At 51.1% G+C, this 12,924-nt stretch overlaps 1 protein-coding gene across 1 annotated transcript; it reads left to right on the top strand.

The window, feature by feature from the left end:
- The first annotated feature begins 3,478 nt into the window (after positions 1–3,478).
- IQCD (IQ motif containing D) lies at positions 3,479–12,575 on the top strand. Its single transcript, XM_052655061.1, has 4 exons — positions 3,479–4,207; positions 6,832–7,065; positions 10,629–10,700; positions 12,273–12,575. Exons 1-4 carry the CDS (start codon positions 3,479–3,481, stop codon positions 12,573–12,575), a joined length of 1,338 nt encoding a protein of 445 aa, XP_052511021.1.
- Positions 12,576–12,924: the final 349 nt, after the last annotated feature.

Here is a 12,924-nt window from a genome sequence, read left to right as displayed (position 1 = left end):
TTCATGAAACACTTTGTTCACATCCATCCTGTGGCTGGAGGGGGCGGCGCAGATTTCCTTCATCCCCAGAGAGGCTGAGGACCCTCCACGGCCATCCCTAAAATGTTATTTTCAGGAGAAGCCTGAAGCAACTCACAAGATTTATTAAGGCGTAGGAAGCGGGTGGGAATCAAAGACAGGCAAGACAGAGCACCCCCCTCTCGGTCCAGTGGTTAAGACTCTGACTCCCAGTGCAGGGGACATGGGTTCAAAATCGGGTCGGATCCCACATGCTGCATGGCATGCAGCCGAAAAAAAAAGAAAAAAAAAAAACCAAAACAGTGTGAGAGAGAGAGGATTGAACATCTAGATACCTCCTTTTCAGCAAAGCAAAGAGTAAACAGAAAGAAGCGGAGGGAATCCAAGAAACAAGAAACACCTAAAGGGCCAGAGAATAGGAAGAAAGGCAGCCAGATCAGGTGCTAAGCAACTGCCAACACAGCTTCATCCCCTCCGTCCATAGTTGCTGAACTTTCACATGTGCCTGTTCCACATCCCAAACTAGGTTATAAACTCTGGGAGGACAAGAAATACCTTGCATCTTTTTTAATATCCCTGGGGGCTCAATAAATACCCAAATGGGTGACTACTCGGACGATCTTTCTTACCGGGAGCAGCAGCAGATGTAAGCAGACCAGTTAAAGAACTCTTTAATCACGAAGCGAGCACCATCAAGGGCCCTGCTCGGTGGCAGAGAGGCTGCTGAGGAGGAAACAGACTGGGAGCTCTCAAGGGGGAACACAGATAATTGGGTGGTGCGTTGGATATGGGAGAGGAGGCAGAGTTCGGGTGGCACTCAGGTGTCTGGCTTGAGCAATTCGGATGGCAGAGTTGTTGACCATCCAGACAAGGGGTACTAGACGGACAAGGTGAGGAGTGGAGACGTGGTGGGGTCCATCTTCGACACAGTATGTTGGGAGGTCCAGCCGATCCCAGCCATCTGGATCTCCGGGGAGGGGCGGGGTGGTGGGAGATGAAGACTGGGAAACCAGTGAAGTCCTGAACTTGGGACTTCGTTTTCCCCTAGATAACAATACTCGTTATTTATCGAGCACTCACAACGTCCAGGATCTGTGCCAGATACTTCCCCTGTGATGATCCTTGTCTAATGACTGAGGAAGCCCAGGCTTCAGTTCAGTTCAGTTCAGTCACTCAGTCGTGTCCGACTCTTTGGGACCCCATGAATCGCAGCACGCCAGGCCTCCCTGTCCATCACCAACTCCCAGAGTTCACTCAGACTCACGTCCATCGACTCGGTAATGCCACCCAGCCATCTCATCCTCCGTCGTCCCCTTTTCCTCCTGCCCCCAATTCCTCCCAGCATCAGAGTCTTTTCCAATGAGTCAACTCTTCGCATGAGGTGGCCAAAGTACTGGAGTTTCAGCTTTAGCATCATTCCTTCCAGGCTTAGTGGGATTAAATAGCCAGGCCAGGGTCCCACAGCGAGGATCTGAAACTCATATGGGGTTGCTGCAAAGCTTAGTACTCTTAGCCATCTGGCCATATAGGCAACACTGATGACCGATTTCTGAATGCCATCAGAGGTTTTTTTTTTTTTTCCTGAAAGTCTTTTAAACTTTTAATTTTGTAGTAATTATAGATTTACAGAAAAATAGCAAAGATAATACAGAGAATTCCCCTGTAACCTTCATTCAGCTCCCCCAGATGTTAATATCTTACATAGGTTTGTCAAAACTAAGAAATTAAAATTATACAATGCTAGGAACTAAACTATCAACTTTATTTGGCTATCATAGGTTTTCCTACTAATGTCCTTCTTGTGATCCAGGAGCCACTTCACTATACACTGTTGCATCTAGCAAAACAGTTTTTCTTTTTTTTAAAAAAGTATTTATTTATTTGGCTGTATCAGGGCTTGGTTGTGACACACAGGATCTTCATCACAACACTCTGGCTTCTCTCTAGCTGTGACATGGGCTGAGTTGCCCCCTTGGCATGTGGGATCTTAGTTCCCCAACCAGGGATTAAACCTGAGTCCCCTGCATTGGAATGCGGATTTTTAACCACTGGGCCCCCAGGGAAGTCCCTAAAACAGTATTTTTTTTTTAAATATATAGTTTTAAAGAGTGAAGTATACTTGACTTACAATATTTGTCAGTTTCAGGCATACAGTACGGTGGTTCAGTTTCATATATATACATATACGTACAACTTTTAAGATTTTTTCCATTATGTTATTACAAGATATTGAATATAGTTCCCTGTGCTGTACAGTAAATCCTTGTTGTTAATCTAGTTTATATACAGTAGTGTGGATCTGTAGATCCCATACTCCTAAATTATCCCCACCTCCTTCCCCTGTGATAAACGGAAGTTTGTTTTCTATGTCTGAGTCTGTTTCTGTAGCAAAACAGGTTTTTAAGTTGTGCTTTGAAGCCACTGGTCATCCCCACCCCGATTTTTAAAATACATTTCTAAAAGCCGGGGCGGATACGCTGTGCTTGTCCTCGTGGTGCTTGCTCTCAGCGCTATTTCGTGCTTGTTTCTCTTCTGCTCTCTCTGGCTGTCCACCCCTGCTGGCTGCACTGCCCAGGCTCCCTTGCCAGCTGGTTTCCCCCTGAATTTGGTCAAGAGGAGGTGCTGGTGTTAGATTGGAAGGCTGGACGAAGGGAGGAACCAGATTTCCGCCCCTTCTCTCTGCTTTGGGCTGCATTTCCAGCAGAGGCCACAGCTCCTCTGGGGCTACAGTGACTCCTGGACAGGAAATGGCTGTGGCTCCAGCTTCCCCCAGGGGACCCTGATCCCCAGACCCGCCCCTCCTCCTCCTGCGGTGTGGCTTCCGGCCACCGCCAGTCGCTGGGTAGCTTCCCGTTCCCCTCGTTGGCCACTCAGCTTTTCCATCACCCATGTCACTGGTGTGCGTGCTCAGTCATGTCCAACCCTTTCCAACTCCACGGACTGTAGCCCACCAGGTTCTTCTGTCCGTGGGGTTCTCCAGGCAAGAATACTGGAGTGGGCTGCCATGCCCTTCTCCAAGGGATCTTCCTGACCCAGGGATCCAAACCACGTCTCCACTGATGTCTCCACTGACGTTCCCACTGAGCCACCTGGGAAGCCCAGGGTGTGTTTAAATACTTAGAATGATGTCTGCATTCCTGCTTGGCCCCTGCCTGACACACGTGCCTGAGACCCACCTCCTTATTTGGTCCCCTTACCCTTGGGGCCCTGACACTGTCACAGAGCTAAAAACTGCTTTCCGTGAGAAGTTCTGGGTCAAAGATGCAGAAAATCTAGGTTAACTCTCCACGTCAATAGTTTACAGCTGCTATGGCCACGCCAGCCATCCCGATGTCAGCGTGACTCTGCTGACTGCCTTCTCCTTCCTTTTTCAGGGTGGCCGGACATAATCAAAGCAGGAGGCCCAGGGAGCCTACCCAAGTCTCAATCTGTCAGGGTGTGCAGAGGCAAAGCCCATAAAATGGCTCTGGACGTCCTAACCGTGGCCCCCCTCTACCAAGGTCTTGATATCAACAAAATAAGGCTGATAGCCCAGACAACCAAAAAGTCCACCACCCCGCCGAAAGCCCTGACCCCCGCCAAGACCAAACTCACCACCATCGAGACCAAGAGGATCATGTCTGTCCTGGACGAGACCATCCACAAGGTGGAGCTGGTGAGCCTGCTGTCCCACGCGGCGTCCGATTCCAAGACTTCGGAGGGGATGCTGGGGCCGGACATCGCGAAGGCAGTGAGGGAGCACGAGGACCTCTGCCAGACCTTCCTGGGCCGAGTCAGTTACCTGCAGGAGGAAGAAAGGAAACTGAAGGAGGCGGAAGAGTTCGAGGATGAAGCGTGGTTCCGAGAGCGCCTCTTCGCCATGGACGTGCAGAAATCCCAGCTCCCGCCGCTGATGCAGGGAATCAAAGAATCCACCAAGAACGTCGTGAGACTCCTGCTCAGTAACCCCCAGGCCGCCAGCCTGCTGCAGGCGCAGACCTTGGGCAGGAGCAAGGAAGCCCAGTGTTTTATCGATAGCCTGGTAGAACTCCGAGGTTTCCTGTTTGAGAAGTTACTCACCAGTCCCATGGAAGCCAGAGACAAGATCCAGTTCATCCAGGACATCACCCGACGGAATCGGAGGCACCAAGAGATCATCGACACCCTGGAAAATGAACTGGCCGCCTGTGTGAGGAACAGGAATGCGGAGGTATGAATACACGGTACTGGTCAGATTACAGCGGGAGCCCCGGGGAGAGGTCCCACGTCTTTTGGCAATTGAGGTTTCTTCCCTCCACGGTTTAAATAGTTGTTTTCATTCATTTGCTCCATAAATATTGTTTTGAGTACTCACCAGGTGCCAGGTCTTACAAATGATGAGTCCACATGGTCCCAGCCTCATGGAGTTCATGAGAGGGAAGGCAGGTCTTAAAGAGCTGATTTATTTACAGTCTTGAGAAGTACAAGAAAGGGTTAAGTACAAGGTGCCATAAGAGAGTGTTATAGGAGACCTGAACTTGGAACTCAGAGAGGTGGAAGCCATGACTTGAAGAATGAGAGGGTGTAAACCAGGTCGGTGAAATAGAGAGGGACCTTCCAGGCCAGGGCTGGGTAATAGGCATTTAAGACTTTGCTGAGAGATCACCTTTGAGGTGATCTTTGGAATGTGATCTTTGTCCTGAGGGCAGGTGAGAGGGGTGGAAGTTCTAGAACAATTTTTAAGAGGGAAAAGGATAACACGATCCCAACCTAATAACCATCTGGGGACACCTACTGTGTTATTTTATTTTAAAAATTATTTTTGTTCATTTATTTTTGACGACCTGAGCTTGGTCTTCGTTGCTGCCTGTGGGCTTTCTTTGATTGCAGTGAGCCAGGGCTCTCCTCTATTTGTGGTGCGGCAGCTTCTCATTGTGCTGGCTTCTCTTGTGAAGAACAAACTCCAGAGCATAGGCTGGGAAGCTGTGGCGCTTGGGCTCAGCTGCCCCACAGCATGTGGGATCTTCCCAGATCAGGGATCAAACACATGTCCCCTACATTGGCAGGCTGATTCTTCACCACTGGACCACCAGGGAAGTCCTATGTGTTATTTTTTTACATACATTTTCTCACCAACATCTTACAAAGTCCCTGGAGATGAAGTATAAGTATAGGTTTAGCTGCTAAAACAAAGAGACCCCAAATAATAGGGGCTTAGTCAAGCTGGAGATGGATTTCTGTTTAACAGAGAGCCGGCATGGAAGTTCTGCTTCTTAAACTTGTCAGGGGCCCAGGTTCCTTCTGGCTGGCTTCTCTGACATCCCCTACATGAGACTTCAAACCGTGGACCCAACAGGCTGTTCCAGCTTCCCCCAGTCATATTGTCATTGGTCCAGCCAGCAGAAAAGAGGAAAGCAGAGAAGGGGGCTTTGACCTGCTCTTTTGGGCCGCCGCCTGGAATCAGTTCTTAGCCAGTGCTAGAGATGCTGGGAAAGTGGTCTGTAGCTGGGGCCAGGCTCCCAGCAAAACATTTGCTCTACAGCCTTGCCAGGGAGAGCAGGTCCTGGGGGACAGCTGCTATCTTTTCATCGCCCTGCGATAGATGAGAGGCCAAGGCCACTCTCCCTCCCTGGCGCACTGGTTTCCTGACTTGGTCCTGTTCGGCATTCGCTAGGGCTTGTTGATGACTACTTGTGTGATGATTTGATTGGGGTCTGGGTCCCCCACAAGAGGACAAGGACCTCGTCTCTCTCAGCCCCCCACTGTGTCCCCAGCAGACCTGGCATGAAAAGCAGGCATGCTGATTATTTGGTGAGTGCAGAGATGACAGGCTCCCAGGAGCTCAGTCAGAGGAGGTCACTCAGAGGTTGGAGGGGTGACTTAGAGACAGGGACAGGACCCAACCCTGCCAAGTATCTTTGCTGATCTCATTCCGGTGGTGGAAAACAACTTGGGGCTGCCAAGGTGGACAGATCTGGGTGGGCAAATTTCATTTCTGCCAGGTGGGCAAATTTCATCAGGTCATCGGATCTCAGTGTAAAATGAGGGGGTGACACCAATTAGGCAGGCTTCAGGGGTCCACACGAGAAGCTCTGACTCCTCATAGCATTGCCTGCCTTCAAACCCAGCACCTGAAGGTTGAAGAGTTGCCCACAGGACTGGCTGGCCTCAAACCCCCTCCCCAGCCCTACCTGCCACTCCCTGAGTCCAGGAAGTGAGCTGAGACCCACTTCGGCCCCCCTGCCAGCCGCCCCCCCAGCCCAAGGCTGCCGGCCTGAGCCAGCCACAGCACCAGTGTGTTCAGAGGGAAACTCTCGCGCTTGTGATCAGCCTTTGGAGCTTATTTACGGAACAGCCCCAACTCCCCCGCCCCCAACCCTAATTCCTGTTTCAGAACCCACTGTGGGCAGGAGCCAGGCCAGGCCCTCAAGGGGAGAACCGGTGGCATTCCCTGTGCTGGGTGTTTATCTCACACCTTCATGCATCACGCCAGGTATCTCTGCCAACTGGGTACTTCCCATTGCGCCTCAGGCAGGAGCATGGAGCTGTCTCAGGCACGCTGAGCCCTTGGCTCACGCCAGGAAACAGAGGGTGGTGGCCACAGACGTGGGCTCCAGATGGAACAGACCCAGCTTCAAATTCCAGTTAAGCTGCGCAACCCCAGACAGACTCAACCCCTCCATTTTCTCGTCTCTAGGCAGGCGGTTCCGTCTTCATCCTGGGCCAGGGGAAAGATGGGGAGACATAATAATGCCCCCCCCACCTCCAAGAGCTGCAGGCACGCCAGCCTCTCTTGCCACGGCGACCCACGATGGCGGGCGGTATCCTCCAGAGTCTCTCCTCTTTCCGGTCCAGGTGGAGAAGGAGAACTTTGTGATCCAAGAGCTGAAAAACCACCTGCACCAGGTGCTCAGGTTCTCAGAGAACAGCCTCCTGCGCACCAAGCAGGAGGCGGAGAAGCAGCAGAAGGCGGACTTCCGGGCCTCGCAGGCCAGGGTGGCCGCGGTCCAGCAGGAGATCCTGGTGCTGCAGTCGCAGTTCCACAACCTGGTCATGGAGAACCGGGACACAGAGCAGGCGCTGAGGAAGGTGCCCTGGGGAGGGGGGACGCGGGCAGGGGGGCCACCAGGGTGGGGGGAGGGCAGAGGAGCCGGGGGGCACTGGGAGCAGAGACATGGGGTCCCACTACATGCCGGCTCTGTGATCTCGAGCAAGCTCCCAAGCTCCTCTGAGCCCCGCAAGGAGGAGGACACCCACCCACCCATCCTGCAAAGAAAATGAAGGCACCTGGAAACCTCTGGCAAATCTCTCAGCCCCCTCCAAGCCTTAGTTTCCATATCTTGAAGACGATCACGATTGAATAGGCCTCAATGAGTTATTACGAGAACTAGATGAGATGGTGGGTGGAGAGCTGGTGCCTAGTAGATGCTCAGTAAGTAGCCTTTCTTCATCCGCCTTCTCCCTCATCTCAGCCAGGACCCAGGCCCCGCAGGCACCCCGCAAGCACCAGTTTGCTGTGGACTCCCTTTCCACACAAAGGGCACCCTTGCTATCACTTATCCTCACTTTGTTTTCATTTCACAACTCTTTGGAGAATCTGCTGGAAGCCCTGGGCCTCTCCCCCATGAAAAGGCACAGGTGCCCCTGCACACAGGGGTGGGCAATTCTTGGGTCACAGGCTCCCTGAAGCCAGCCTGTGCATGGTGCGCAAGTTAAGAACTTTTGCACTATAAGGACTGTGTGTTTAGTCACTCAGTTGTGTAGGACTCTTTGCAAGCCCATGGACTGTAGCCCGCCAGGCTCCTCTGTCCATGGGATTCTCTAGGCAAGAATACTGGAGAATACTGTCCGTTTCCTTCTTCAGGGGATCTTCCCAACCCAGGGTTCGAACCTGGGTCTCCTACATTACAGGCAGATCCTTTACCATCTGAGCTACCAGGGAAACCCGTAAGAACTAAGGAGCCGATTTTTAAAAATTGAGGTGAAATTCACATCACAAAACATATAACCATTTTATTCAGTGGCACTTAGTATTCACAGTGTTGTACAACCACAACCTTTCTCTAGTTCCAAAACACTTTCATCACCTCCAAACACACCTTGTACTCATTAAGCAGTTTCTCACCCACTCCCCTTCCCCCAGCCCCTGAAAACCACTAATCTTTCTGTCTCCTTGGATTTGCCTATTCTGGACTCTTCATGTAAATGGAATCATCAAATATATGGTCTTTCTAGCATCTCCTTTTCAAGGTCTGCCCACATAACATCTGCCAACACTTCACTCCTTTTTATGGCAGAATAACATTGCAGAATTCCAAAGAATAGCAAGGAGAGATAAGAAACCTTCCTCAACGATCAGTGCAAAGAAATAGAGGGAAACAATAAAATGGGAAATACTAGAGATTTCCTCAAGAAAATTAGAGATACCAAGGGAACATTTCATACACAGATGGGCTCAATAAAGGACAGAAATGGTTTGGACCTAACAGAAGGAGAAGCTATTAAGAAGAGGTGGCAAGAATACACAGAAGAACTGTACAAAAAAGATATTCACGACCCAGATGATCACGATGGTGTGATCACTCACCTAGAGCCAGACATCCTGGAATGTGAAGTCAAGTGGGTCTTAGGAAGCATCACTATGAACAAAGCTAGTGGAGGTGATGGAATTCCAGTTGAGCTATTTCAAATCCTAAAAGATGATGCTGTGAAAGTACTGCACTCAATATGCCAGCAAATCTGGAAAACTTAGCACTGGCCACAGGACAGGAAAAGGTCGGTTTTCATCCCAATCCCAAAGAAAGGCAATTCCAAAGAATGTTCAAAATACCGCACAATTGCACTCATCTCACACGCTAGTAAATTAATGCTCAAAATTCTCCAAGCCAGGCTTCAACAGTATCTGAACTGTGAACTTCTAGATATTCAAGCTGGTTTTAGAAAAGGCAGAGGAACCAGAGATCAAATTGCCAACATCTGCTGGATCATCGAAAAAGCAAGAAAGTTCCAGAAAAACATCTATTTCTGCCTTATTGACTATTCCAAAGCCTTTGACTGTGTGGATCACAACAAACTGGAAAATTCTGAAAGAGATGGGACTACCAGACCACCTGACCTGCCTCTTGAGAAACCTGTATGCAGGTCAGGAAGCAACAGTTAGAACTGGATATGGAACAACAGACTGGTTCCAAATAGGGAAAGGAGTACGTCAAGGCTGTATATTGTCACCCTGCTTGTTTAACTTATGTGCAGAGTACATCATGAGAAACACTGGGCTGGATGAAGCACAGGCTGGAATTAAGATTGCTGGGAGAAATATCAATAACGTCACATATACAGATGACACCACCCTTATGGCAGAAAGTGAAGAAGAACTAAAGAGCCTTTTGATGAAAGTGAAAGAGGAGAGTGAAAAAGTTGGCTTAAAGCTCAACTTCAGAAAACTAAGATCATGGCATCTGGTCCCATCACTTCATGGCAAATAGATGGGGAAATGATGGAAACAGTGTCAGACTTTATTTTGGGCGGCTACAAAATCACTCCAGATGGTGACTGCAGCCATGAAATTAAACGATGCTTACTCCTTGGAAGGAAAGTTATGACCAACCTAGACAGCATATTAAAAAGCGGAGACATCACTTTGCCAACAAAGGTCTGTCTAGTCAAGGCTCTGGTTTTTCCAGTAGTCATGTATGGATGTGAGAGTTGGACTAGAAAGAAAGCTGAGCGCTGAAGAATTGATGCTTTTGAACTGTGGTGTTGGAGAAGACTCTTGAGAGTCCCTTGGACTGCAAGGAGATCCAACCAGTCTATCCTAAAGGAGATCAGTCCTGGGTGTTCATTGGAAGGACTGATGTTGAAGCTGAAACTCCAGTACTTTGGGCACCTGATGTGAAGAACTGACTCATTGGAAAAGACCCTGATGCTGGGAAACTTTTAAGGCGGGAGAAGGGGACGACAGAGGATGAGATGGTTGGATGGCATCACAGACTCAATGGAGATGAGTTTGAGTAAACTCTGGGAGTTGGTGATGGACACGGAGGCTTGGCGTGCTGCAGTCCATGGGGTTGCAGAGAGTTGGACATGACTGAGTGACTGAACTGAACTGAACATTTCATTGTATGTACAGGAGCTGATCTTTTAAAGACAAAATTAGAGCACATTCCTCTGCTGTGTCTAAATCCATGCAACAGTGAGCGTCCCCTCCCCCTTACACTAGAAACCAAACTCCTCCCGCTGCAGACCCTCCTTGTGCGACATAGCTTCTCACTCTGAACTCACTGGGACCATGCTCACCTGCGGCCATGCCATCCCAGCCACACAGGCTCAGGTGCCTATTCTTTAAACATCACGAACTTGTTCCCAGCTCAGGGCCTTTGCACCTGCTGCTCCATCTGCCTAGAATGTTCTGGAGCCAGACAGCTGGCTTCACATCCGAGCTCTGACCACCCATCAGTTCCGTGGTCTTGGGTCCAGTGAGTCAGTACTCCTGATCTTCCGTGCCCTCATCTGTGAAATGGAGAACCCGCCTCGTAGTGTGGATTCAAGTAGGCGAGGCGTGACATACTGCCTGCTGACACAGAGCAGCCTCGGTGCAGTTCATTGTTACTATAGGTCCATCAAACAATGACTAATTGATTTTTTTTTTTCAGAAAAAATATAAAGTGGAAACGGAAATTGAGAACTGGATCCAGAAATACGATTCAGAGATGAGTGAAAAGCAGGTATTTGTCTGCCTAATTCTGTCTCAAGTGTGTTTCCCAAGACCTTCTAGGAATTGGGGTGAGGCGGCAGGGGAAGAGAAGCCCTCAGATGGTCCATGGTCTACGCCCAGTTCTGGGCCTCCCCAGAGTGACTTCCCTGTCCCTTCCTTAGGCTCAAGGGTTTGTCTAGCCTGGGGCAGTGAGGGCAGCAGTGGCAAAGGAAGGAAACAGAAGCGGCCAGCCACCAAGTGGCGTTTGACACCAGATCCAAAGATCTCGGCTCCATCTAGGGTCAACATCCCAGGCTCCCTGTCCCCTCCTGTTCAGCTCCCTCCAGCAGCCCCGCCAGCCAGGACTCATCTGTGCTGGATTCAAGTACAAGTTCACCTCCACCACTTCACTCAGTTACCCGGGAACTTTCCACCAAGTGCTTGAGATGGGCCAGGTGCCAGCCTCCAGCAGTGAAGAAAGTCCCCATTGTCATCTGGAGGTTCCACTCTAGTGGCACTTATGTCCCAGTGTGACCTTAAGCAAGGGACTTGACCTTGGATTCTGCATGTGATCAACATAAGCAGTAACACCCAGGCCGGGACCATGGTGGGGATTCACTGAGGCTTGTACAACACAGGATCTGGCCTGGAGCAGGTGCTCAGGGGACAGCGGCCTATAAAACAGGGATGCCCTGAGGCCTCCATGCAGCTCTGTGCTGACATCAGCGGCCCAGAGCCCAGAGCCCCAACTTTGGGGCCACGAAGGCCTGGTGAGCACTGGAGAGGACCTCAGCCTCTGAGTGGCCCAATGTCAGGCGTGCTGTGAAGAGTAGGGCAACTCGGGGTCTGTCTGATCCCTAGCGCTCTAGGAAGGGGGAGACTGGAGGCTGTGCTCATTTCTCTGTTCCCAGTGAGGGTGGTGGGTTAATGATGGCAAAGACAGAGTCCACTTAGCTTGCCTCCTCTGGAAGTACTGTGCTTCTAATAGATACTTGGTGGGAAAGAGGGAGGGAGGGAGATAGGTGTGAATTACAGCAGGAGAGGCTATGGTTGTTAGAGGTAGGGAAGAACTGTGGGGTTCCATCACCCGAGGAGGGTCCTCTCTGGGTATCTCTGTGACACGGACCACGTTGATGGCAGCAGCTGGCATTTTTTTAAACGTCCCCACTGTGTGCCTGGCGTCACCATCTAGGACGTTGCATCCAGCCCAACATTTAATCAGGGAAATAATTCCCACCCCTGCTCCTGGGTTTGGAATTGTCTCCACGTTTCAGATGAGGAAAAAGAGAACGCTTGGAACAAGGTGAAGCCCCTCAAGATGTGGCCAAGCTGAGATTAGAAGCCCAGTCGGCCCAGCTCACAAGCTGGCTGTTTTCCTCACTCCTGAAATTATTTAAGCCGGGCCTCACACCACAAGCTGGGGATGGACCGCTACCACCTCTCCCCTTCCCATCCGTGCCTGGGATGCAGACAAGCTTTGCATTGGCGGCCATGGCTGGGGGCGGCAGCACCTGCAGGGAGGCGGGGAGCCTGCGCACAAGTGGGTGGAGACGGGAGCTCTGAGCCTGGCGGTGGCCCACCCGCTCCCTGCCTCTCGCCCCAGGACGAGTACGAGGAGCTGGACATCATCCACCAAGAGGAGCAGCTCCAGCTGGAGGAGCTGAAGAAGCGGTACGACGTGCTGGTGGAAGAGTTCTCCCAGATCCAGGCCGAGCGCGAGATCTTGGCCAAGAAGAGGCTAGAGGACGAGCAAGAGATGGTGCGCATGGCGCGGGCCGCCACTCTCATCCAGGCCCTGTGGAAGGGCTACCTGGTCCGCTCCATGCTCAAGTCCAAGAAGAAGAAGCGGGGCAAGGGCAAAGGAGAGAAGGAGAAAGGCAAGGGCAAAAGAAAGGGCAAGAAGTAAGTCCTCCCTTCGCGCTTGCCATAATCTAACCTCTCACTCAAGAGCCTGCCTGGGAAGCCCCTGGGATGGGGAGCCCCGTGGTTTATGATTTTAACGCTTTTTCAAAATTAAAAACCATTGTCAAGCACAGCCTACAGATAAACTTCATTTTCCCTGGGGCCCCTGGGTGGTGTGTCCACGCTGCAGATGCTTTGTCCATTGTCGGGGGCGGGGGGAGGGGGCGGAGAGGCGGTGGGGAACACCCCGGGCTGCACCCCTCTCTCCTGCCCGCCTCGGTCCCAGACCGGAAGTTGCCATGACTGCGACGGACACATCACCGGCCAGGACAGCTGGGTGTGGGTCATAGCCG

The sequence above is a fragment of the Budorcas taxicolor genome, chromosome 17 (genome assembly GCF_023091745.1).
Source record: "Budorcas taxicolor isolate Tak-1 chromosome 17, Takin1.1, whole genome shotgun sequence".
In the NCBI taxonomy this organism is placed as follows: Eukaryota; Metazoa; Chordata; class Mammalia; order Artiodactyla; family Bovidae; genus Budorcas; species Budorcas taxicolor.
The sequence above is the reverse complement of the archived record's forward strand: the minus strand, read 5'-3'. Positions and strand labels throughout refer to the sequence as shown.